Genomic DNA, 27,130 nt, shown 5'->3' with positions numbered 1-27,130 from the left:
CTGAAATCCTGTGAACCAAAATGTCATTGACAAGCTTGCAGAAAAACATTGCTACAGCTGCCCAGAAAGTAAATAAAACTTGTATTTCATGACTTCCTTAAAACCATAATTTATCTTTTAAAATACCAAAAGGCATTTCTTTAGGAGCAAAACAACAATCTATAGTCAGTGTACTGCTTTCGTTAGAGTGTTCCGTTAGGCAATCTGGAGGTCTTTTGAGCTCTTGTTCTTATGTAATCAGATTCAGTTTATAATTAATACAAAGAGCCATGCATTTGAAGGAAAAAGCCAAAAACAGGTTAATATGCTAGCTGTGGAAAGAGGTACTTATTTGCTTGATGGTGGTATATTTAACTCAGACCTTTGGAAAATTTGGTTGGCAGGGTTCTTTCACCATCCTACCCACTGTCTAAGAACAGCAGATGTCCTATTCAACATCAAGAGGTCTAATTGACTAGATTTACTGCATTTATTCCTTTATGTTTTCTGTGTAGTAATTTCCATCCTAGGTATGGTGTTTTTTCACTGCCATTAAATGAACCAACTGGCAAAAACTATAATGAATAACTGCAGGCAACAAAAAAACATGAACAGGCTTAGTATGTTAAGCTCAAATATGAATTTATAGAATTGAGAGACAACCAAGGAGACAATGTATTTTCCTCAAGCATAAATTCACTGAAATTTCAATATTGTTAGAAACATATATCAGCATTTTTATACATAGTGACATATTAGATTAGCAATCATATCCTAGACATCTTTGTCAAAGACAAAATTTGATGCATTCTTATTAAATAAAAAGAATCTTCCACATCATGGGAGACTAGGAAAAATATGTCGGTTAAAGTGTATTTGCTTAAAATATATTCAATTGGTAGAATGTTTTATAATAATTTTCACTTGGCTCAAATCTTTCAGAGATACAACTATCACATAAATATCAGAAAAGAGAACTCTTGGAATTATTAGTCTTAAATTTTGTACAATTCATTAAATAGAACACATCCATATTCAAATAGCCATCATAAAATCGCATAATACAGTAGCTTTAAGAAAGAAAAACATGTGACTTACCTCTTCCCATTGATGTATGTATCTAATTAACCTTGAAAGACGTAATAAACGCAAGAGACTGAGAATTTTTGTAAATCTCACAATTCGAAGGGCTCTGGCTGTTTTGTAAACTTCTGAATCCATTCCTTTCTCTACAATAAGAAAGATATAATCCACTGGAATTGATGAGATGAAGTCAACCACAAACCAGCTTTTTAAATAATTCATCTTGATTACTTTAGGGTCCAGGATGATTTCAGAGCTGTCTTCATTGACAGTCCCAGTCCTAAAATTCATGATTAGGTCCAACAGGAAAACGGTATCTGATGCCACATTGAATATAATCCATGGCGTTGTTGTTTGTTCTGTAAAGAATGTGATTCCAACTGGTATGATGACCAAATTTCCAACCATCATTATAAGCATTATTAAATCCCAATAAAACCTACAATAAATAAGAGAAAATCACATTTTAATATGTAGACAGTAATCAGCCATTTTCCTGACAGATAACAATTATTAAAAATATACTGCAAAATTTATGAGACCAACAAATGTTTTTAAACATTATTTTTCCAAATTGCTGGACATTGATTATGATAAAAACAAGTATGTTACTAAGGCAAGACTTTATGATTTGTGTTCTAAATATTAATGTAATTCATTATGCAAATGAAAATTTAAAAAAATCCAGTTCCAACAAAGAGGTAAAAATAAGGCACCTATTTGATGCTAAATACCGATAGAAACCTTTTTCAGAATAATAAGTAAATGCAAGGAAACAGGTTCTACCTTCAAATCTTGTCTTTGATACAATGTTTAGAGGCATTTTGAAACACTTTGTCAATTTATCAATCATAGAAAAGATTAACAATTAACAGGTGGCATTTTCTAAGAATTTCATTGGTAATAATTAATCACTAAGAGTAAAAATTTGGTCAAGTATAGATTCTAACCTTTATTACAGTTTTTCAGTATGTTGGTGTTTATGTCTGTCCCTGCTCCAGATAAAAGAAGACTACCTTGAGGCTGAAGTTGAAAATTATTAGTCTCTTCTAGGTTTGAAGCAGGAACCAAGTTAAAATTTCAATGTTATGCCATTTCATTGAGCATCTTTGCAAAATATGTTGTGCTATCTTCCAAAATAACTTTTGAATTTCAGACATTTTTGAACATGCATGTGATTACTACATGTATTTTGAAGAATCTCTACCCTAACTATGAAGTGGGTAAATGAGACTTAGAATCATGTGTTAGACAGATGAACAGAGATGTCTGAGGCACACTTTTGAGGGATTGTCTATGTTAGGTTACTTAAGGTGGAAAAGCTTCCCACTGGGAGCAGTCTACAGACTAGATTAGGGCAGAATAAAAAAGAAAAAGTGGGGGGATAAGAATTCATTGTCCTGTGCTTCCTGAGTGACCAGCAGCCTAGAGTTCCTGCCACCAAGACTTCTTCACCATGATAATACTCTCAAAATGTGAACCAAAATAGAACCTTCCTCCTAAAATTGTGTCATATTTTATCACAGCAAAAGAGAAAGTAACTAACACACAAATTAACCTTAAAACTGGAAGAAAGATAGGAACTTTATTTCTAGTGTGTATAGCTAACACTAATGAGAAATGACTGTAATGTTATTTCCATGAAGATTCTCTCAGACCATTGACACCACAATTAATTCATTAAGTAATTGACTATTTTAGTTGTCAAGTACACCTGTAGTTATAAAAGGAAAAATAACGAGTCAGTTATCATAGCTATATAACCATAGAATAGTCTCTGAAAACAAGCACAGTTTTTCTAGTGGTAGGGATTCTCCACTGGCAATTTTGTTGCATTAATAACAAACTTTAATAGTTGGCAGAAGTTTCAGTCAACCAAGATAATTTGTTTTGTATTTGAGCTGCTTAGTTTCCTTGTCAATTTAAACACAAGCTAGACTCATCTAGGAAGAGAAACCTCAGTTGAGTAAATGCCTAGTCTAGAGGCAAGTATGTGGCATTTTTTTGATTAATGACTGATAAGGGAGGGTCATGCCCACTGTGGGTAGTGCAGTCCCTGGATAGATGGTCATGGGTTGCATAAGAAAAGAAGCTAAGCAAGTCATGGGAAAGAAACAAGTGATCAACATTCCTCCATAGTCCTACTTCAGTTCCTGACATGAATTCCTGCCCTTGACTTCCTTTCAGGAAGGACTGTAATCTGTAATAAGAAATAATATTCCTCCAAGACGTTTTGCCAGTATTTTATCACAGCAATAGAAAGTAGAACAGAAATCAATACCACAGAATGGAGTATTACCAAGACTTGACCACAATGTTTTAGAAGGATTTTGGAAGTCTGAATCTTTGGGCTGGAAAACCATTGACTGCTCAAAGATTAATATGCTATTCAGGGGTACTTGGAAAATGAGAATCTAGAGAGAAAGGCCTATCATGGAAGCCTGGATTGTGAAGTGGCAAATGAAAGTTTGAGAACCCCTTGAGGACTATCGGGCCTATTTGAATTAAGACCCTGTCATTTCTGGTCAGCTAGAGCTGAAGAATCAGGTGCAATTAACAAGAAACAAGAGCCACTTAGGTAAAAATGTTGTATTAGTTGGACAGTAGTAGATGCTGGTTATCTGGGGCTGAAAACTCATCTGTGACTGGCGAGAGCATCTTTGAAGTGAAATCTTCTGAGAAGTATATCCTCAGAGTCAGCACACAGCTATGTCCCAGGGCAACTAAGACTGCACCTTAAGATGGAGCTAAACTTAGTAAACTATGAGCCTTCCATATAGTGATTTTTGGTGGCATGAAAACTGAAGCATTGAAGGAGTAATGGAGAGAAACTAGTCTTCCCATCACATGGTGAAGTTGGAGTTCATGAAAAGGGACCGGGAGATGCTATTGGTGAAGGTGCAGCGGAGACCCCATGATTTAAAAAAATTCCCGGCCTGTGGGATGACCACAAGGCATAGTGGCAGGTGTAAAGCAGAATTAGCTTGTGCCTACAACACAAGCTGTGTTTGCTGTGGGGGGCAGAGCTGGATAAATGGAGTTCTTCCCAAAGTGCTTCAGAACACAAAAGAATGGGATTTCAAAACACCGCACAATTAGTGGCAGGATTTGATTTACTGTTGAATACTGGTTTTTCTTTGATTTGGTTGTAACTGTGTTTTGACTCCTCCTTCATGGAGTAAGAAAGCATTTAACATGGCTTTTAAAGTTATGTTTTATATTGTGATGTTACAAGCTCTTGGTGATAAAACAGGGGAAACTTAAGAGTTTAATAGTGATCTGTTTGTATGCCAAGTTCATGAGAGGCCAATTGTACTGGTTAGTTTTTTTGTTAATGTAGCTGCAGTCATCTAGGAAGAGGTCTGCAAAAAATCTCTCCATTAAATTAGCCTATAGGCATGCCTGTGGAGCATTTTTAAATCAATCATTGGTATAGGAGGGCTTACCTCTATATGGGCTTTTGAGAAACAGAAACTTTGAAGCCATATTAAATAACCACACTAGATAACCAATGCCATATCCAATCAGGATCCAAGGCTAATTAATCTTAACATTAAAGTATCTTATGTAGTCATCACTAATAGATGCTTTGATGTTCTAACAATTGAAACAATTACATGAAAATCATAACTATATTGTAATAGTCATACATAATAACTATTTTATTTTCAATTTAAAAGTAGAAGAAAATGTTTTATTCATTAATTTCCTCTTACAATTAACATTGCAGGTGTCTTCATTCAAAAATTGCTACCAGCTACTTAATTTGGTGATAGTACCTTATGTAATTACTCTAATCCTAAATTTTCTCATCTACAAAATTTAGGTTTCTATAGTACTAAATATATAGGATTTAATGGATGGAAAAGGTCTATACAAATTACATACATAGATCAGAAGAACAGTAAGCCAAGAATCTGTGACCCATAGTACTGTTCCAGTCACTGTCTGTTTACTCTTCTTTACTTAACAAAAGAAATCCAGTTTTTCTGAGACCAATCTGGAATCCTCTGAGAAATACAGCATTGTTTTTCCTATATCATTAAGATGGATATTTTTTCCAAAACAGAAACCTAACATTTCATGCCTTCTAGTCAATAGACACGAAAGGAGCTGTCAGCCTTCCATGATTATAGTGATAATTTATACCATCCCATAACCTTTTATCAGCAACACTAAAGCCATTATATCTAGCTCAGCATTGATTCCAAGTGTCATTAACTCTTGAAAATCCCTTCAAAGTATTATTGGCACTATTTTATAGACATAAATACAGTATATAAAGTCGTATAATGTAACACAACTTTTATTGAACCTGGTTTCATTCTATAGGTAGTCCTAGAAAAAGTAGTCAGCCCTTTCACAGTATAGTAAAACATTACATTTTTCAGGAACAGTATTTGTGTTCTTCAAAGCTGGCACCTGGAGAATCTTTTATGCAACCGCCTATGGGTGTCTCACCGAACTCTTTGCTCTGCGCATTTTGGGGGGAATTTAGGCTTTACCTTCTCTAAATTTCTTGTAGCTCACTTTTCTAAATTTCTTGTTGCTCCTATCCATCCTTCTTACCATTGCTTAAAATTGCTATCAATTGCTCAGAATTTATCAATGAATTTTCTAGCCATTCTGTATTGTTTCTCTGGAGCCATGTTAAATCAATCCTTCCAAAATGCAATTTCCTGGGTCAAAACCATCAATGACTTTCTCAAGTAATTCAAAATAGCTGAAAGTAGTCAAGGCACTCTGTACCACAGCCTCTTCTCTCTCAGTCAATAATGTCCTTGCATGCCAATGTACAGACACAAGAGATAAAATGTCTTCCGTTCTAGCTGTACAGCTAACTGTGAATATTCTACCTTCATTCAAATCCTATATGAAAATTAATTCCTTAGTTTATGGTGGTGTTTCTTCTTCTTCTGTTGTTGTTTTTACCATAATGCATTTTAATTGCAACATTCATGTTGACAACAAAACTAAGCAGAAGGGATAAGGGTTTCTTATTCACTGCCTGCCCTGATCTGTGAATAAGCAACTCTGTGATCAACATCATTCTCCACAGGAACATCTGTGAGAAATTTTGAGCCTACACTGGTATGTTATTAGCACATAGAATCATTTCTTAAAATTTAAAGATTTCAGTTAGTGAGGTTTTGCATGGATTTAGGCAAGCATGTGCATACATAAATAGATTCATTTCCTTCACCACCCTCTACTTTCTGCCCATTCCTCCCCCTTCTTTTAGATCTTGAGGTTTTTAACATCTCCTAAAGCAATGTATATTCACAATATGTTTCCTGTTGGAGGATTTGCTCTTGTTACTATTGTGTTTGTTTCCAGGATCACTTCTGGATTTAAGTTCTTTGAAATTCAAAACTACATCCTGAATTGTATTTATTTTTTGCTGTAAGGTAGACACATCTAAAATAATAAGTGATAAGAAGACATTAATTTGGGATAGAAATATATACTTCAGCCAGATATTTAAACAAGAAAGATAAAACAATGAGCTATTAGAAACAGAATATTTAGGTAAGTACTTAGGAAACAAAAAGACTAAGAATATTTTCTTAGTTAGAATGCCAACAAACAAACAAACAAAACTACAGATCTGACTCCTAACTTGATGTATTATAAAACTTATTACTTTTTCCTACTGTGTCCCACAGAGTCAATTTATAAAAAGTTTTGTTTTTCCTTTGAAAAAGATAGAGTTCATATTCAAGCTCTACTAGATATATGATCTAGCACAAGATACATAATTATGTGGGTTATAGTTTTCTTCTTTTTGCCCTCAGGATTGCTCTGAAGGATTTCATGTAATGATATATGCCAAATGTAGAGTCCAGAGCCTGTTACACAAGAAAAAGAGAGGATGCAGACACTAATAATGATGTGACAGACTTTGATGATTCTCCCCCAGAGGCCTCACCCTCTCTGAGGAGTGGATGGGGTGGGATACGGAGATGGTGGGGGAAATGGGAGAACAGGAGAGAGAAGGAACTGGGATTGGTATGTAAAATTGTGTTGTTTTTATTTAAATGTAAAGATTAATTTAAAAAACTAGAAAAAGAAAAATTCTAATAAAGTGAATATTCCTGAGTGCTCTTTTTTTTTACCCTATAATCTCTTTGTTAACCTCAGTAAGATTCCATCTTTCCACAAAACTTTATATAAGCACGGGGGCTGTTGTGTGTCACTGCTCCCTCCATGCTTGGTATAATTGCTCAGCTCAAGGAAACGGATAAAGATATGGATAACAAAAATGGTATAGAGTATCAACAAAGGAAGAGCATTCAGTGGACAAGCAGTAGTATTTGCAATTATAGCAGAGGAATAATCTAGGCAATGGTTTTATGTAGAACTGGAAATGAATAAAAACTATTTTAAAAAACAAGATAATTCTAAAAGTAATGTGTTTCCATTTCAATTGATGTAATCCTCACTAATAATGATAATAGTTTCAAAAGGCTATTTTATAGGCAACTTCTTTTCCCATAGAGTCCATTTTCTGATAGCTGGTTATAAGTATGACTGCATTGTGAAAATTAATTTATAATATTAAGATGAACTCCAAATTCAGCCATGGTCATAGTTTCTACCAACTTGTACTCCCTCCAAGGCCCATGGGAAGTAAATAAAATTCAATCTCCCTTTCTTCTCTAACAATTCTTCACTATTCTTGAAGAGGCCTGCTCCTGCTCCAAATGGTTTCCTCCCTGGTTGATATAAACTAAAGACAGGCATTGAAATCTGAACCCTTAAATTTATTTGTTATTACCATACTTTGCTATTAACAGTGCTTGCCTTTACAACGGCATTCCTTAATTCTGAGTGTATGGCTCTCTTCTCCTTTCTGTGTGATGAAGTAATATTTGTTGCTAAGAAGAAAGGAGGAAAAATGGTTTAATTGCTGAGAGTGGTACCCATTTCCTCTCTACATAGTTGAAATTGAATGATGTAATAATATTGTCCTATCAACTCCCACTTGAGAATCATTCCTAAAAGAAGCAAATAAATAGAAGTCTCCCACAATGAATTCTTTTGATAACTCCATGTGTATTAGGTACCTCTTTTACACATTCAGAACCACAGTGTGATATTTCTGGGAACTGTCAGTTGTTTCACAAGTGATGCTGCTTCAGGGGATGAATAAACATCACTAGATGCTATAAATGTTTGGACCATTTTATTTAGAAAAAAAGTCTTTAAAATAACAATTAGATTATATTTGAGATATCAGACATAAGCTGTGCATTCATTTGCATCAAATCACTTTCATAAATATACAAGGAGGGATTTTATAGCTGAATTTCCTTTCATAATGACACTAAGTCCTCACAATCATGATTTAATTTTTAAAACTGTTCAATTTCCAAAAGTCCAACTAATTGCCCTATCGTGTGGTACATAAGAAGATGATATACTGTCTTTTCTAAAATCAGGGTACTCTTCATAGTATCCTCAGTGTGAATCTTCATAGTATCTCCCAAGCCAACCCCTGAATACTGATGTGATCCTGTCCGAAGGTTTCCCTGTCACCAATGAGAACATCAAAGTGTAGTGAGATAAAATGCATGCTTTCAGTGTCAGAGAAGAGTTTCAACTGTCGGGTCTCTTCTTGTTTTCTGGTTTGTCTGTCTGTTTTGTCTGATGCTTTAACATCTTACAGGGAATTTATAGTTCATGAACAGTAGATGAAAAGATCAGCAAAGCCATGCACAAAGAACTCAAATATAAGTGATTTGAAGCTGAAACTTACTGTCTATCTGCCCATCTTTCTTCCTCCCATCCTTCTGTGATTTCTTTCTTTCTTCCCTTTGCATTTGTTTGCTTCTTTCAGATCTTATTTTGTTGTTCATGATGATATTGCTGTTCATTTTTTAGACAATGACTTATATAGGCCTTATTAACTTAAAATTCACTATGTACTGGGGGGGTGGTCTTGAACTCCTGATCTTTCTGCCTTAGCCTTCTAAGTGGTTGGATTATAAGTATCCACCATCATGCTGAGCTTAACTCTCTTAAATGAAAAATAAAGTTGTTTAAGGAAAAACTTAGCTTGGTTGTAGAATAAACTAATTTGTACAATTTTTAAGAATTTTTAGTTGTTTTCCAGTAAACTAGCCACCATTCAACCACTAGGAATAAGTTGAGTGTTTGATGAATTGTTTTAGATGAAAGTGTGACTGACTTATTAAAAACAAGTTGGTGAAGCAGAGGTTCAAAGCCTATGGCAGTATAAAAATCTGTACTAATTAGGAAAAAGGCAACTGGTTTTGTTCTTTTCTTGCAACTGTGTTCTTCTGTGTTGTATGTGGGCCTGCTAACCACTAATGCCAATGGTTTAATATTACTCGATATACTCTTCTGTGGGTTCTCTACTACTTCCACTGTTTCCGTTTCCTCCTTAAAATTTTCACAAGTCTTTGATTTCAACATTTTTTCGTATTAGCAGAAATTGGCCAATCCTTAGCTGGCTTCATTTCTTCAGCCACTTGTGTCAGCATTAGACTATGTTCCTCCCTATGTTCATTGTATTCCTTTGCTTCATCAATCTAAAGCAATTTGCTGTTTCACTTTTTCTTTGTTTCTCTTTCTTTCTTCTTTTTTTTTTTTGTTTTTTTCAAGACAGGGTTTCTCTGTGTAGCTTTGGAGCCTGTCCTGGAACTTGTTCTGTAGCCCAGGCTGGCCTTGAAGTCACAGAGATCCACCTGCCTCTGGTTTCCAAATGTGGGGATCAAAGGTATGCACCACCAACACCTGGTCTGTTGTTTCACTTTTTATTTTTCCCAGTAGTACAGATAGTACCCAGGACCTTGTGTGAAGTATGTGACTGAGCTGTATGTTCCCAACCCACTTCGAAATAATTGACCCGATTTTCAAATTTTTGTTTCTTATAGGACAGTGTTTTTGAATCTATTTCATATAAAACTTAAGAACCCCTGAGCAAAGTGGGAGCATGGTGGGGTGGGGGTTGAAGAGGAAGGAGGTGGGAAAGGAAGAAGGGAAGAGGAGAGGAAAACAAGAGGACTGAGACAGGGGAGGACTAGAGGAGGGTAAGAAAGAAGATAGAGGGAGGTAGTACAGGTATGGAGAAAGGTCTGGCACAGGGGAAATGTTAGGGGATCCACAGGGATGACCCCAACTAAAATCCAGGCAGTGGTGGAGAAGATGCCATTGATGACCTTCCCCTATAATGAGATTGATATCTACCTTGGTTACCATTCCTAGAGCCTTCATCCCATAGCTGTTCGAAGCAGAAACAGGCATCCACAGCTAAGCACTGAACCATACTCCTGGAATCAAGTTGTGGAGAGGGAGAAGGGTTGAGCAAAGTAGCCAAGATGGTGCTGCAGAAACCGGAAGATACAGTTGATATGACCTAGTGAGAGCACACGGCGACCCTAGTCATAAAGCTGAGGAAACAGCAATGGACTGAACCAAGCCCTCTGAATGTAGGTGCCAGCAAGGAGGCCAAGACAGTCTATGGGACCTGTAACAGAGGAGCCAGTCTTTAACCCTAGAGCACAAATGGACTTTGGGAGCCCATTCCCTATGCAGGGATATGATTGCAGCCCAGAAACAGCAAGGAGGGGCTAGGCTTTCCCCCAAATGATATGACAGACTTTGAAGGTCTCTCATGGAGGGCCTCACTATCCCTGGGGAGGATTGGGGGATAAGTTGTGGGGTGGTGGGGAACATGGAAGGCTGGGAAAGTGAGGGAATGGGGGGATGCATATGTAAATATGAGTAGTAATTAAAGAATTTAAATAAAATAGTGAAAAAACAGAATGTGCCCCCAATTCTCTCTGCTGAGCTTGGTATTTGATCATCTGCCCAGCTCTGTTTCCACTTCCTAGTATAATCCTTTTCACATTCAGTTTTTCATTTAGTTCTGTCACCATCATCCTTGGTGAAGGTCTTGCTTTTATCAACATCTGTTAACTAATTTCCTCATTTCTACCTGCCTTTATATACAAGAGACATCCCTATTGCTTACAAATGAAATGTAGCTACTTAACATCCTCTAAATTATATACCAATTCTACATCTTCAAGTTTATTTCCCGTGTACTTGGTTCTCAGCTGGATTTTAGGAAGGCTTTATTATTCAGACACCTTCTTGTTGCCATCCCTCAACAAATGGCATCTGAGTTATCTTTTTTTTTGCCTAAAACCAAAATTAATTATGTGAGAATTTCACTTAACCACTCCATTTTATTCAAACTCCTGCTAGTTACTCCTCAGTGCATTTCCAAGCTAGTTGGTGGAAACTGGCCAAACTCCTAACTTCCTCTATACAGTTTCCAGCTGGGAGAAAAATGTATGAAACAGTGGCATACACTGCCATAAAATGGGGTACATGGCAATTGGACAAAAATAAAAAATAACAAATTGTGTCATAATTAGTTTTAAGCCAGTGAAATATCAGTCTTCTCTTAAACAGTCTAGAAATACTTCTGAATTTCCAACATTCAGATTGTTAATCAATTACATCTGAGCTCAAGATAGTTTATTACATCACAATAAAAGTATGCCTAACATTTGTGATCAATTGCTTTCCTTGTTTATTGGAAAATAATTAAAACCTTTTTTGAAATTGATCTTTGAGTGCTAGAATTATGATCCATATATTTAAGCTCCTAATTCACTTTCTTTGGATAAAAGAAAGAAGATATTACTCAAACTCAATTCAAATGACCACTATAACTTATAGTCAGACTATTGAATGCAAGTAACTGTTTATCCCTGGTTGTCAGCCTTGCAGTTATTCAGAAGGTCTACTGTTTCAATCAAAGGACAGAGTGAAGCAAAGTTCTCTGTCCATTAAGTCGGCCTATGCTGTGGTGCTCTGTCTTCATGATGACATGCAGATTTGTCATAAAAAGAAAAAAATCTTTAATTTATGAAGGTTGAATGAGTAGAAATAGTTTATGAAATCACTCCTCATGTTTAAATTTAGAATCCTTCAAAAAGCCTAATCTGAAAGTATTCCTCAGCTTCTAACTACTTTTTATTGAGCATTGGGTGTTTTTTTATGTTTGTTTTTCACTTGTGATTTTTATTGATTCTTTGAGAATTTCATACAGTATATTTTTATCAACCCTCTTCTAATTCTTTCCAAATCCACCCCTTTCCATACTAACCCACTCTATGTCTTCATTAAAAATAATAATACAAATAACTGTATTGTCCATATACTCTTATATGTGTGACTATCCCAGAGGAAGAAAATAATTACAACAAAACATTGGTTCCCAGAATTAACATGGCTGTTTCACATATGAACTCACAGTGGTTATGACAGCATGCACAAAACCAGCTCATGGTCAACCTAGACAAAATGACAGCATAGGGGTTGGTAGGCACAGAGTCCCACCTATAACTGAAGAGTCACTGGTAATTGATAGCTGCTAGGAGAAGGGCAATTAGTTTTCTTTATGTGTGTGCCTCCTAATGGATGCTCTACTTGTGATTCTTAACACTTCATTGCTTTAAGAAAATGGAATATACATGTCATCAGTCATGACCTTTCAAGAAAAATGTGTTCTGGTACCATTTGCTCTACTATGAGTTTCAGTAATTGGTGTACTTTAATGAGATTGTGAGAATAAACCAGAGACATGGCGTTAGGTTGTCTTACTGACAATATAGTCCTATGATAAAGATAGCAAGGACTCTTTTATTTTGAAACTGGGCTGAATCACTACCAGTTTTATATGTTTTCATCTAACCACTGCTAAATTTTGGAAATAAAGACAAATGATGGCCAAGTTCTAAATACATTGCTAAAATTTATTTAAGTTTGATAGTTTTAACATCAGAATGACTCTCTCATCTTTCCATGACTCTAATTGGCAAATTATCACTTACTTTTTCTTTTACTGTTAATCAAAAAGCAATGCCACCTGTGTTTCTTTCTACATACATATTTTAACAAAACCTTATAGCAGGGCTGGAGAGATGGCTCAGCAGTTAACAGCTGTTGCTGCTTTTGCATCCTCTTATGGCCTGCATGGGCACTATACACAAATGATGCACTCACATGCATGTAGACAAAACACACAAACACAGAAAATGAAATAAAAAGTTTTAAACCATATCATTGTGGTATGTTAAGCCACTATTGCCATGTAGAACTTTTACATGACACTTCTGGTTTTAGGGTGTGATAAATGTCCAAGTATGATATTCCATCTTTAGTCAATAAGTGTCTGTTTTATCTTAATTTTTGAGATTTATTTTCTATGTACATTTGGGTTGTGTCTGCATATAATCTGTGTGAGGATGTCAGATTCCATGGAACTGGAGTTACAGAAAGTTGTGAGCTGTCATGTGTGTGTGTGGTAAATTGAAACTGGGTCCTTTGGAGGAGCAAGAAGTACTCTTAACCTCTGAGCAATCTCTCCAGCCCCCAGCTGTCTGTGTTTCATGAGCTAAGAAACATGTATATGATGCTGATTTCGAGTATATTCATAATAATAATCTTATTTGATAGTAAGACAATTAGTAAAAAAGCATAAATAATACATATTAAATAATAGATTCTGAATAAACATGGTCTCATTTGATATTTAAAAGACCCAAAGAGGTAGGCAAGGGAATTTAGAAACAAAGCAACCAGTTAGGACTTGACTTAGGTTGTAACAGACAATACTAAGGGAAATTTATTTGGAGCCCATTATTTACTTAGATGCTTATACTTCTATTATATTTAGAGCCTACTAGATGGTTCAGAATTTTTGGAAGACTATTATGAAACAACAAAGTAAACACAAACAAAAAGTTTTCACAATCAGAAAGGAAATTACGGTATTATTTTCAGCTGTCTTTTTCAGTCACCCATAAGAAATAATTTACAAAATTGTTTTCTCAAGAGCAGATGCAATCCCAGGAAATGAGTAGATGAGGCATTGCAGGCAAAGCTGCAAGGCTCTTGATCTCTGTGCTCCTCAATATAGCAACCACCAAGTCTGTCAACATTCTCAGAGAATCAGAGAAAATCATCTGTCCTTGTTCCAATATAGCAGAACACAATTTCTAAAGAAAAAGTTGTGGGTTAGTCTCTGTATTATTATGAAAAGATACCTTGCTAATGCATTGATAAAGATCTATTTAGAGGTTCTAAAAACAAAAGGAAAAGGAAAAAAAACATGAAAGTAAGAATCAAACTCAATGCCGAATAATTTCTCCAAATGAGATTTCTCCAAATGGTATGATAACACCAACAAAGGTATGGTCACTTTGTTCAACACAGGAAATATTATTCTAAGCATTGAAATAAATATATGTAAAATATTCACAAATTCTGATCTCAAGAATAAACAATTTTAATAAGAAAATGGGTATTAATACTTAGATAAGACTAAGAAAGAATTTAGGGCATACTACAACAGGTACTTCTAGTTTCCAAATAGTAAAAACATATGTCTAAGGTAAATATTAATATTAAGCAGTTGTAAAGATACTATACTGAATAGTTCACATGGCTTCATAGCTATTCATGGCACAAACATTAATTTGTCAAATTTTATGTGCTGTATACTAGATTTAGCACTACCATTCCAATGTGAAATAGAATCAGGCCAGGCCTCTAGAAGATATGATCTATCAATTTATACTATTGGGATATGATCTATCAATTTATACTACTGGGGAAGGAAAGTATTCAACCGTCTTACCTAGCTTTAAACTCTTTTAATAACAATAGTGACTGTCCTAGTAAGATATGGCCACTGATACATTAGTGGCTTTAATGCTTTGGAAGTAATCAAATACTTTCTGATTGGATTTAAAATCCACCCTAAAAGACAGAACTTATGCCTGGTACTGATAACTGGGTCAAAACACTATTAATGACTACTTCATAGGTCGTAGTCAAGAGCCCAATACAATTTTTGTGCAAAAAATGAGCATAGTATTAAACTGATCCTCAAATTCCTCTAGTTAATCCATAGGTTAATGCATCTTTCAATGCTCATCAGAAAAGTGTCTGTGTGAAATAGATAAGGAATAACACAGAGACACACAACTGGCCAACATTCAGAGAATAAGAGACAGTGGAGTTCTTGGATTTAAAGGAGATATCTATAAGCCTCAAGCTTCAAGGAACATCACAGAAGAAGGGGCAGAAAGATTGTAAGAGGTAGAAGTACTAAATATCTATGGTGAGAGAATTTTCTGCCTATGAGAAGACAGTGTATACATGAAATCATAGTAACTGGAACTGTCCAAGCATAATTGACACAAAATCAAGCAAGATCAATCCCTGCATGGATAGGAAAGGAACTCATGGGTTCCCACACATAACTTTTGGAGTTATTGGCAATGATGACTGCTGGGAGAAAGAGAAAAGATTTTCATCAGGGATGTGGTCCCTGGGACTATATCTATTTACTAAAAAGACTAAGTAAGTTATTAAGAGAAGGAGGCTTATGAAGCCTTGAGGAAAACAGTGGTGGAGATTATGGGGAACATTTGAATAAGTGCATGGTGGTTTAAATGAGATGTTCTCTGTAGTATTGGGCATTTGGATACTTTCTCCTTGGTTTGTGCAGGATTTTGGTGAAGCTTAGAAAGAATGTGATTGATAGAGGAAGCATTTTACTGGAGTCAGGTTTGAGAGTTTAAAGATTCATTCACATTATCTCTAAAACCCTCCTTCTGCTTTGTATTTGTGGTTCTAGGTACAAGCTCTCAGCTTGCAGCTCCTGCCACCATGTCTTTACTCTACCATCATAGACCTTAATCTTCTGGAAGCATAAGCCCAAATAAATCCCTCTGTATGTTGCCTTGATCATGGTGTTTTATCAGATGAATTGAAAAGGTAACTCTTTTTTACTTGAATTAAAAACAAGATTGTTTTACATGTCAACCCCAGTTCCCTCTCCCTCCCCTCCACCACTACAACCACCCCCCAAATAAAACCCTACCTATCATATATCCTTTCTGTTCGCCCTGGAGGGTGAGGCCTTCCATAGGGTGTCATCAGAGTCTATTGTATCCTTTGGGATAGGGCCCAGGCCCACCCCGTGTGTCTTGGCTCAGGGAGTATCCTTCTATGTGGAATGGGCTCCCAAAGTCTTCACCTGAGCTAGGGATAAGTATTGAACTACTACAGGAAGTCCTGGAGATTTCCAGAGTTTCCACACTGAAACCCATGTTCCTGGGGTCTGGATCAGTCCCATGCTGGTATCCCAGCTTTCAGTCTGGGGAGCAAGAGTTCCCCGATGTTCAGGTCAGCTGTTTCTGTGGGTTTCACCAGCCTGGTCTGGACCCCTTTGCTCATCACTTGTCCTTCTCTGCAGTTGGATTCCAGTTCAGTTCAGTGATTAGTTGTGGGTGTCTGCTTCTACTTCCACCAGCTGCTGGATGAGGGCTATCAGGTGACATATATGTCAGTCATCAATCTCATTATCAGGGGAGGGCATTTAAGGTAGCCTCTCCTCTGTTGCTTAGATTGTTAGCTGGTATCATCTTTGTAGATCTCCAGACATTCCCCTATTGCCTGATTTCTCTGTAACCCTAAAATGTCTCCCTATATTATGGAAACTCCTTTCTTGTTTTCTTCAATTCTTCCCCTGACTCAACCTTTCTACTCACTTATGCCTTACTCACCTCTCCTCTTCTCCCCTTCTCATTCTCTAAGCTCCACCCTCCTCTTCCAATGCTCCCAATTTGCTCAGGAGATCTTGACCCATTTCCCTTCTCCAGGGAAACATATATGTCTCTCTTAGGGTCCTCCTTGTTTACTAGCTTCTCTGGCAGTGTGGATTGTAGGCTGGTATTCCTTTACTCTATGTCTAAAATCCACATATGAGAGAGTACATACAATGCTTGTCTTTTGGTGATTGGGTTACCTCGCTCAGAATGGTTTCTTCTAGTTCCATCCATTTTCATGAAAATTTCAAGATTTGATTGTGTTTTTTCTGCTGAGTAGTACTCCATTATGTAAATGTACCACAGTTTCTCTATCCATTCTTCAATTGAGGCACATCTAGGCTGCTTCCAGTTTCTGGCTATTACAAATAGTGCTGCTATGAACATCATTGAACAGATGTCCTTGTTGTACGAATGTGCTTCTTTTGGGTATATGCCTAAGAGTGGAATTGCTGGATCTTGTCATAGACTGATTCCCATTTTCTTGAAGAGTCACCATACTGATTTCCAAAGTGGCTGTACAAGTTGGCACTCCCACCAGCAGTGGAGGAGTGTTTCCATTTCTCCACATCCTCTCCATCGTAAACTGTTGTTTGTGTTTTTTTTTATTATTATTTTAGCCATTCTGACTGGTGTAAGATGGTATCTCAGAGTTGTTTTGATTTGCATTTCCCTGATGGCTAAGGATGTTGAACATTTTCTTATGTGTCTTTCAGCCATTTTAGATTCCTTGATTGAGTATTGTCTGTTTAGTTCTGTACCCCACTTTTTAATTGGATTGTTTGGTGTTTTGGAGACTAGCTTCATGAGTTCTTTGTATATTTTGGAGACCAGCTCTCTGTCAGATTTGGCATTGGTGAATATCTTTTCCCAGTCTGTGGATTGCCGTTTTGTCTTGCTGACTGTGTCCTTTGCCTTACAGAAGCTTCTAAGTTCCAGGAGGTCCCATTTATCAATTATTGAGCTCAGTGTCTGTGCTACTGGTGTAATGTTCAGGAAGCAGTCTCCTGTACCAATTTGTTCAAGGGTATTTCCCACTTCGTCTTCTAATAGGTTCAGTGTGGCTGGATTTATGTTGAGGTCTTTGATCTATTTGGAGTTAAGTTTTGTGCATGGTGAAAGATTTGCATCTATCTGCTGTCTTCTACATGCCAGCATCCAGTTATTCCAGCAAATAGGTAACTATTAAAGAGAGCTATCTGGGCATAGATTGGATGGAAACATATATGCATGTAGAAAATTCTCCAACAATGAAATGTGTAATGAATATGGAAAATGCATGTACAACAGTACCTGAAAATAGCCCATACATACTAATTTATCTAGAAAATTATTGCAAATAAAGTGTTGTGTTGGTGCTGTTTAAAATATAAAATTATGTGGTCTAGAAAAGAGAGCAACTGACTAATCTTTCAAAATCCTGTAAGTACTATGAGCCTATGTAAAGGGCAGTTCTGTGACACACAAAAGAAGATAATCAACTATTTTGAAGAATAACAGAGGCACTGTGTTTATGTGGGGTAGCAGAGTAGATGATTGGGGTTTCAAAGAAGGCAGGAATGGCTGCTTGGGGTTTTGCATAAGAATGATCTCATATATTTGAATGCTTGGTCACTAAGTAGTGGCACTATTAGGAGGTGTAGTCTTGTTGGAGTGGGTGTGGTCTATTTGGAGAATGTGCATTACTGGGGAATGAGCTTGGAAGTTTCCAAAGCCCAAGCCAAGCCCAGTGTCTTCTTGTTGTCCTGCTGCCTTCAGGTCTGGATGTAGAACTCTCAACTGCCATGTCTGCCTGTATACCACCCTACTTCCCGCCATGAGGATAATGGACTAAAACTCTGAAACTATAAGCAAGCCTCAACTAAATGTTTTCCTTTATAAACGAGTTGTTGTGGTCATGGTGTCTCTTTCACAGCAATAGAATATTAAGACAGATGTCATACCTACATATATATAATCGAAACTTTTTGGGACCAATAACAACACAACCACAGAAGCACCAAACCTCCTGGGGTTGGCATTGGGAACACTGTTAGAATAAGACACAAAGGTTGTTTCCCCACAATCCTCTTACACTTCAGGCATCTCTACCTTCTTGGGAAATGATCCTAAGGCTTAGACAGGATGAGGTGTACAATTTTGCTTATCACTGAACACCCAAGAGTAATTTGTACACATCACATTGGTCATTTAAAAGTCTCAGCATTACAATGAGGAGCTTCTCCAACCCAGGCTACAAGCAGCATGAATGTATGTGTATAAACATAAGTATTCAGAAGGCAGTTTGACAATGTGTTGATTTTGCAAATCACTAGAGGTCTGATAGTCAATCGAATTTTGAAGGGAAAAAAGTAAAAGTTAAGATATTATTACACCTGATTTCAAGGTATATTTCAGAGCCACTGTAGCAAAATGAAGTACAAGGGAGCAGAAATATGTAGATATATGGAGCAGAAGAAAGTAGACAGGAAACCACGTACCTAGAGCTACCTGATTTTTAACAAAAATGTCAAAACCCTCACTCACTGGAGAAAATACACTCTCTTCAAAAAATGGTGTTGGGAAAATTAGATGCCTACATGGAAAAAATGAAACTAGGTCCAAATCTGTCATCCTGCACAAAAAGTAACGTATGTATTTTAACAAAAGATTTTGAAATTAAAAATGACTCATTTCACAGTTTAGAAGCTTACATTGATAAAGGGATACCATTTCTATACAGTTTGTGGGGTTTTTCATCTAAAGCAGTGATTTTAAAAGGTATTATTTCATACTTGAGCTGCTTTTAGACTTTCACCCACTAGCAATTGTGGAGCAGGAAGGGGGTGTATCAAGGAAGAAAATGATTCTAGCAGGAGCATATGTTTCCAGGTCTTTAACAAACATCGAGGGTGTGTGGGCAGAGTAACATTTGCCATCACGTATTTGAGAATTGAAGACTAAGTTTCTTTAATTGTGAGGCAATTCACACAAACAGTAGGGCATATTTTAAGCAGAAATCATGGTACAATGAGAAAATTTGAGTCAACAACAAATGAATCAAATGAATTCCTACTCAAATGCACTTAAATCCCTATAAAATTTATATATGTAAGTTTTTGTATGTAGATATATGGGAAAAATAGTCTTTGCTTTCCTTTGTCCTTCCCCTCATACATTCAGCTGACTTTTTAAGCTTTTTTTCTGCTTCAAAAGAAGCATAAGTACAATAGGATGCTGTTCAAAAGATGACTGAGTCCCAAGGCCAGAGGTATAGAGAAAAATTTAAGAATAGCTATAAATGTAGAAAATTCTGCAAGAATTTTTGTAATTTGTATGTTTCAGATTGTATTGAAAAAACTCGATTTCAAGATTCATGTAACTTTAAGTGGCAGGCTGTGGGCCTGGTTCTTCTAACAGAGAAAAAGCTAAAATAGCAGAAATCTTGGTAAGGAAAAAGAAAAAAAATCTAACCTTTGTGGAGAAACCTTGGAAAAGGAAGTAGTCAAGAATTGCTTGATCACATGTAGGTGTCAAAATTAGTAATTCTTTGGTATACTAATTTTGTTATTTTGTTCCTAGCTATTACTAATTCAAAAATCATTATTTGTTTAGAAACCCATCTGGCATCATGTAATGACAGTAAAGATTAAAAATGACTCTCAATCTATAGAATATGTGGATGGGAATTGAATCATCTCATAACTTTTGGCAATTTAGAACTGATATAAATGGTTTAATTTTAATTCCCACCCATTCACCCATGTTTTTTTTTTCTCACTCATCCTTAATCTAAGCCTGGCTTGAAAGGACTTGCATTTTTACTTAATTTCTTCTGTATCATTAATCTCTACAAGTGCTTAGAATTCCTTGTGCCCATCTCTCCTCTTTTCACCTTCTCCATCCTGTGTCTGTTTACTCCTTAGCAGAATCTCAGGGTCTCCAATCCAAAGTCACTCTTCTCTTTCTCATCCTGTATGGATGTGACCCTTAGAATGTCTTGAAGCCAATCAGTTAACAAGGACCACACAAGAAGAATACCATTTTAAGTGGCATGGAAGACATTGGGCAATATGAAATGGGGATACAGAGGATAAAATTGCTTCCTTAACCGTGTTTTAGTTTCTTTGTTGTTGCCAAGACATTTAATTATTGATCAATCAAAAATAGTAACTACTCATGCAGGGGATTATTCATGTTGCTTTTCTTGGTGGACTGAAGGTTGTTGTCCTTACTATTGTTTCTTATAAAAGAAACTTTATTCAAGGGACAACTAACTCATGCCCATTGTTCCTACACATTTTTTATTCCTATAAATTCATATATCAGGATTTAAAAGAACCTGGGGTCATTTTAGATTGACAGGAATTTTCATGTTGAAAAGTTTAGAGATTTGCCAGGCAGTGATAGTGCATGCCTTTAATCCCAGCACTCGGGAGGCAGAGGCAGGTGGATCTCTGTGAGTTTGAGGCCAACCTCATCTACAAAGCAAGTACAGGTACAGTCAAAGGTGTATTATACAAAGAAACATTGTCTTGAAAGAACAAAAACAAGATCTTCATAAAAAGTATACAGAATTCAGATAAGTTACCAGATCTCTTCCGTATTAACAGAGCATCAAGTATACGGATGCTTAGGAAAACATTATCAGAAATAATGTCATTAGCAAATTGTTATCACACTGCACAGTACAGCATAGTTTTGAAGAAAATTATTTCTAGGGTCAACATGAAAGTCTCTGCAATTTAATATTCAAGAATTCTAGAATTTTCTGAATTATAACTTGATATTACCTTTCTACAACAAGTTAGTGGTTGTCATGGTAAAATACCATTCATAAAATAAAATTTACTATTACACTTTAAAAATTTGTATATGATGTTTCCCTGCCTGTACATCTGTTCACCACGTGCATGAAGGACACACAGAAGCCAGAGGACCCAGGAACTAGAGTTTGACATGTTTGTGAAGTGGTAGCTCAGTACTAGATATCAAATCCAGTCCTCTGAAAAGGTAGGCATTGTTCTTAACCACTAAACATTTCTCCAGGTCCTAAACTTCATTTTGTTGCATTTCAGTTGCTTGCCAATTTACCATTACATTATAGTAGCTTGTCAGCTAACAGCTATATTAATATAGCTATGTGATAACTTCTTAATTTCCCAATAATCATTTTACTATATTTTCTCACCAACTCTATGAGATACTGAAAAGTTTTATTAGTTATACCATTATATATCAAAAGTCTGAAAACACTAAAGTGGTGTTTGATTTAGCTAATATCACCTGGGAAGTTACTCAAATTTGACACTTGAAGCCAGATGTTTCCATGGTTAATACAATTCTCTTTGCAATACAAGGCTGTATATTAGACTTATTTGGTTTTAAATAATTCCATGATACCTTACACTTTTCTTCCATAATCATAGGAAATTTCCATTTTATGCAGATCAACTGCTTAGTGAAAAGTTCTCAATGTTGTTTACCAAGTAGAAATTCACAAATATAATATTGCTTATTTGTGACTAGCTCCACTCCATGTATGCACTAAAACCGATGAGCATCTCCTATGACACAGCTATAATTTTGACTTCGATGAAATAATTTCTAAGTTCTAACCTTCAGTTGATTTTAACATACCAGTAAGTATAATACTGAGAAACAGAAACTCAATTTAATAAGCATAATATCATTTTGTTCAATACTTTTCAACTTATTTTTCTTTATTTTTAATGAAACAATTTGATTAAAAGGTAATACTATATTTGCATCAAAAGTATTCCATTTGGTATTTGGTTTTATCCACATGTAGTGTTTATTATGAACTAAAATAAACTCCTTTATTGTAGGAGGTAAGATGTCTTTATGTTACTCAGGCCTCATTTTCACAAGCAATTTGTGTTTCAAGGCACACACCACCATCCCAGGCTCTAAAGCTAGCTGCTTGATGTTAAAAAATAAATAAAACTAAAGCCTCCTGAAGAATAGTTGTGTGGCATAATGGGAAATGCATTAAACTGAATGCAGCTGTGATGACCTCATTGTATTAGACATTAATAAATATTAATATGTTGAAGAAGTCTCCTCCCTCAGAGTTACTATCTCTTTCTTATAGGAAGTAATTATTAAAGGTTCTAACAATATTCTCAAATTTTATTTTCCAGTAGCAAAACACTGAAAAAAATGATTCAATAATCTCAAAATCCAGTATAAAGTCTAATTTCAGAAAACAAGACAAGAGCTGAAACAAAGAATTTTTTTGATGGGAACATAGGCAAGATATGAATATGTCCAGATTTGCAGATTTTGAATTGGAAAAAGAAAAGCAGAGCATCATGCCTGATACCAAAGAAGCTAGCAAAAATGAAGGGAGAAAGTTTTGTGATAATGAGTTATCACATAGGAAAAGATTATGAGGTGTGACATTCTAAACCTTCAAGTTGACAAGAGGGCAAGATAGTGGATTTCTCAGTCATTTTATAGACTTGAAACCTGTAACTTTGTGGAGCATGAGTCCTCCAGGGGATATTAAAGAGGAAAGAAAGATCCATCGTGATAGTCAGGGGTCAAGTCCACTCATAACAAACAGATACATATACAAACAAAACGACGACATAGACAATGCCAAGAGAGACATTGACTCCACATGAAGAATGAAAAAGTATTTCAATATGATTAATTAAGTGATCAATCTAAGATAATCACATATGCTTAGTTCTTATAGTCAACTTCATGCTTACAATTCTTTGGAAGTTGCAATGATTAATATTTTTCTTTCACTTATTTTTTCATATAGTGATAGTGAAGTTTTGTTTCCCAGCAAATGTATCAGATTTGTTCAGATATCTTTCTCCTTTTTAATCAGGAGAAGAGAATTATCTTCTGGCTTATGAGATTGAGGGAAACTGCACAAATCACGTTTAGCCTGTAAGATTTTTGATACTAAAGATAGGGAACTAAACAGAGAATGCTAGAAAGAAAAAAAAATAGATTAAAGAAGGAACATAAGGAGTAAGTTTAGAGATTATGTCTTCATCTTTGCAGACAGGAGGTGCTCCAAGCAAACTCCGTTGCATCAGTGAATACTTGTTCTACAGGGACTTTTAATGAATATGAGTATGGAACGCAGTTGTTAATGGAGACTTAGACCTAAGTAGGTAAGTTTGCTTTGAGACATAGTTTAATGTCTTTTCCACAAACACTTCAAGAAAAAGGTGGGAAGGCCAATTTAGGACCAATAAGCCAAAAATGGTAATTCTGAATTTTCAGATAGTCTTTTCCTTTGCCTCCCCTAGATAAAATAGTTGTTGTATCTCAACTCAGTGCATTTCACACAAGTTAAAGTGTGAAAACTGGGAGGGAATGGTAACTCCTCATTCAAGCCCATGCTTCTTGAAAATACTTCTTCCACAGACATTTGAAGATACAATGGTGCTGCATGAAGGATATGGGCTTGAGTTTCCCGGCTGAGTGCTGTTAAGAAACTCATCCACAAATATCAAACATCACTTTATTCTAGACTACCCACTAGATTAGAATAATTTAATGTATTTCCCTGCTCCTGCACCATTTAAATCTAAAGAAGCCACTATTTACTCTGTTGTGCATTGCAAACATAAACTTCTCTAATGCTCAGTTTACATCCATCTTAAGTTCTATTACTACCTCAAGATGTTTCTACAAAGGGAAGGTCTTCTAAACAAAAACTTCATAATGGCAGCCCCAGCTGATGTACCAGTGCAGACAAAACAACAGCCAACATGCCAGGGTGCATGAAACACCATCAGCTGACATGCCAATGCACATGGGGAATCTCATAGTGTTCCACCTCTAGATGAAGAACTGAAGGCAATTAAATACTGCTGAAAGGGGACAGTCTTCTCCATGGACAAACCCTTTAAAAAGCATATACAGATAACTGATAACAAAGGGACTCACATACACACACACATACACATATGTAGATATAGATATGAACCAATAATAACTAAAGAAAACATCATGAATTTGAGAGGGAGTTGAGGGATATGGGAAGAGTTGGAGGAGGAAGAGAGAAACATGGAACTGATGTGAATACAGTATTTATGTAGTAATTTATCAGAAGAAAATTAAAGTAAAAAATAAATTTTTAATGAAGATTTTAGAGTACTTGAGTAATATACAGACTAACATAACTCTATAATGCAATAGATTATAAATCATCTCTCCATAATTTGTCAAAAACAAAATTTTACCAAAACATTATAAGCAAACAGCACATTTAACAAAAACAGATTCAAACAAGTATTCTCAAATCTTTGTTTTTCAATAATATGTGATACATAATAATAATAAAAGAAACATAATGATGGATTGGGAGAAGTCTCAGTAATACAAGATCAATATAAGCCCAAGGAGCTGAGTTTGGACCCACCTAAAAGCTGGGTACCACAACACAAGTCTCTAAGTCTAAAATGCTGGTTTGGGAGAAAGACTCATTGGCCAGCAAGTATAGCAGCATCATTGAGGTCCATGTTCAGTGAGAAGTCTTGCTTAAGAAATTAAGATGGAGAACAATTGAGGCAGATAAAACATCAACCTCTGGCCTACATATACAAATTTGCATGGATATCTACACACACCAATACCAACACATACATTCATCATACTACATATACACACAAAGAAACAAAATGACCCTAAATCATGATCAAACTGGTTTACTACAGTACCAAGCTCTTTAGTAAACTGAAATGTGTCTAAACACCATTTAAAAGTACTCTCAATAAAAAAAACTCAAACTAATTCCTCAGTCAACTTTGAGAGAAAAAAATATTTGTATACTCATTTCTTAACCTACTTTTCCTGCTGTTCAGCAGATACCCATGTTGGGTCCTCCACTTGAAATGTATGTCTTCAGCTCTCTAGCTTCACCATTCCAATCAAATCTCTCCCTTTTAAAGTCAAGTTCAAGGATACCTTAATCCATCAGTTCTCTGAACCTACCAGTATAAAGTAATTACTGTCCAATTTACCAGCAGTTTGAAGTAACCACTCTGCCCTGTTTACTAGAAAATCATATTCGTTATATAAGGCTATCTGAAATTAAGTTTGAAATACATGAAAGTAAGCATGTAATTACTTTATCCCCAGCACCATATACTAACTAGATTGCAAGACCTTTAACATCGAAGTTCACATCTACCTAGTCCTCAAATACATTTTTGATACTTTGTACTTGGATTTTGCAGTAACAACTCAATACTTAAATGTTCTGTAAATTTGAATAAGTAGAATTTTTTAGCTACCACTCATGAGAATTATGAAAAAATGATTTAGATGAGAAACAACTATAATTATAGCACTATTTATAGCTCAGTATACACATTTTAATAGTAATCCTTTATGGGAAGTGTTTGTGGTAGTTTGAATAAAATTGACCCCCATAAATCTCATAGGGAGTGGCACTATCATGAGGTGTGCCTTGGTTGACATGGGTGTGGCCTTGCTGGAGGAAGTGTGTCACAGTGGGGCCTGGCTTTGAGGTTTCCTACCCTCAGGATACCACCTAGTGATTTGGTAGATTTCCTGTTGCCTGCAAGATGTAGGACTCCAGCACCACATCTTCCCTCATGCCACAATGCTCCCCACCATGATGATAATGGACTGAACCTCTGAAACTGTAAGCTGCTGCCTCAATTGAATGTTTTCTTTTATAAGAGTTGCTGTGTTCATGGTGTCTCTTTACAGCAATAAAAAAAACCTACTAAGACAGTGTTTCATGATGAACAGCAGTTAATTGTAAGATATTCATTTATCGAACTGATGGGTTTCAGTTCTAAGTGACTCTACTTTAGACTGAGTAGGTGACATCAAAGCCTTTAATACATTCGGAGATGTTCTCCACAAAACCATAAAAGAGAAGTTCAGAGAAAATATAGTCACTTCTTAGTTTACAATATACAAGTTTATATTTCATGCAAGAAATATATTTAAATCATGGAAGTATTCAAATTCTTCAGTTAAACCCTACATTTTAAAATTCATTCTCTTCTGCATTTTGACAACATTATGGGGAAATGGGAAAGCAGCACATAAAAAGAGGGAGAATTCTATAAAATACAAATTATTCATTATTGCATCTACCTATGTGTATATTGGAATATACTTCAATAACAAATGAATAATTAAAGAAAATTAGGCTATATGCAATTTAATTCACCCACAAATAATTAAAATATGCTATTTTAGAAAAATGAAAGTAACTGGGAACTGTCATGTTAAGTGAAAAGAAACCATCCTATTTTATTGGTAAAACAGGTTTTATATATTCTCTCTCATATGTAGAACATAAATTTAAGCATGCACACATGCATGCACATAAGCATGCATGTCCACATGAGCACACACACGCACACACGCACACACGCACACACGCACACACGCATACA

The 27,130-nt window shown here is 35.8% G+C and overlaps 1 protein-coding gene across 1 annotated transcript in view; it reads right to left on the bottom strand.

Moving 5' to 3' along the window:
- Hcn1 (hyperpolarization activated cyclic nucleotide gated potassium channel 1) overlaps positions 1-27,130 on the bottom strand; it is a 372,838-nt gene that overhangs the window by 318,097 nt on the left and 27,611 nt on the right. Inside the window, exon 2 of the mRNA XM_027401418.2 lies at positions 1,078-1,501. Within this exon, the coding sequence (XP_027257219.2) occupies positions 1,078-1,501 (424 nt within the window). The remainder of the gene's footprint in view (positions 1-1,077; positions 1,502-27,130) is intronic.

This window comes from Cricetulus griseus, chromosome 2, assembly GCF_003668045.3.
Source record: "Cricetulus griseus strain 17A/GY chromosome 2, alternate assembly CriGri-PICRH-1.0, whole genome shotgun sequence".
Classification (NCBI taxonomy): domain Eukaryota; kingdom Metazoa; phylum Chordata; class Mammalia; order Rodentia; family Cricetidae; genus Cricetulus; species Cricetulus griseus.
Note: the sequence above shows the minus strand (reverse complement) of the source record. Positions and strands in the feature narration are given on the sequence as shown.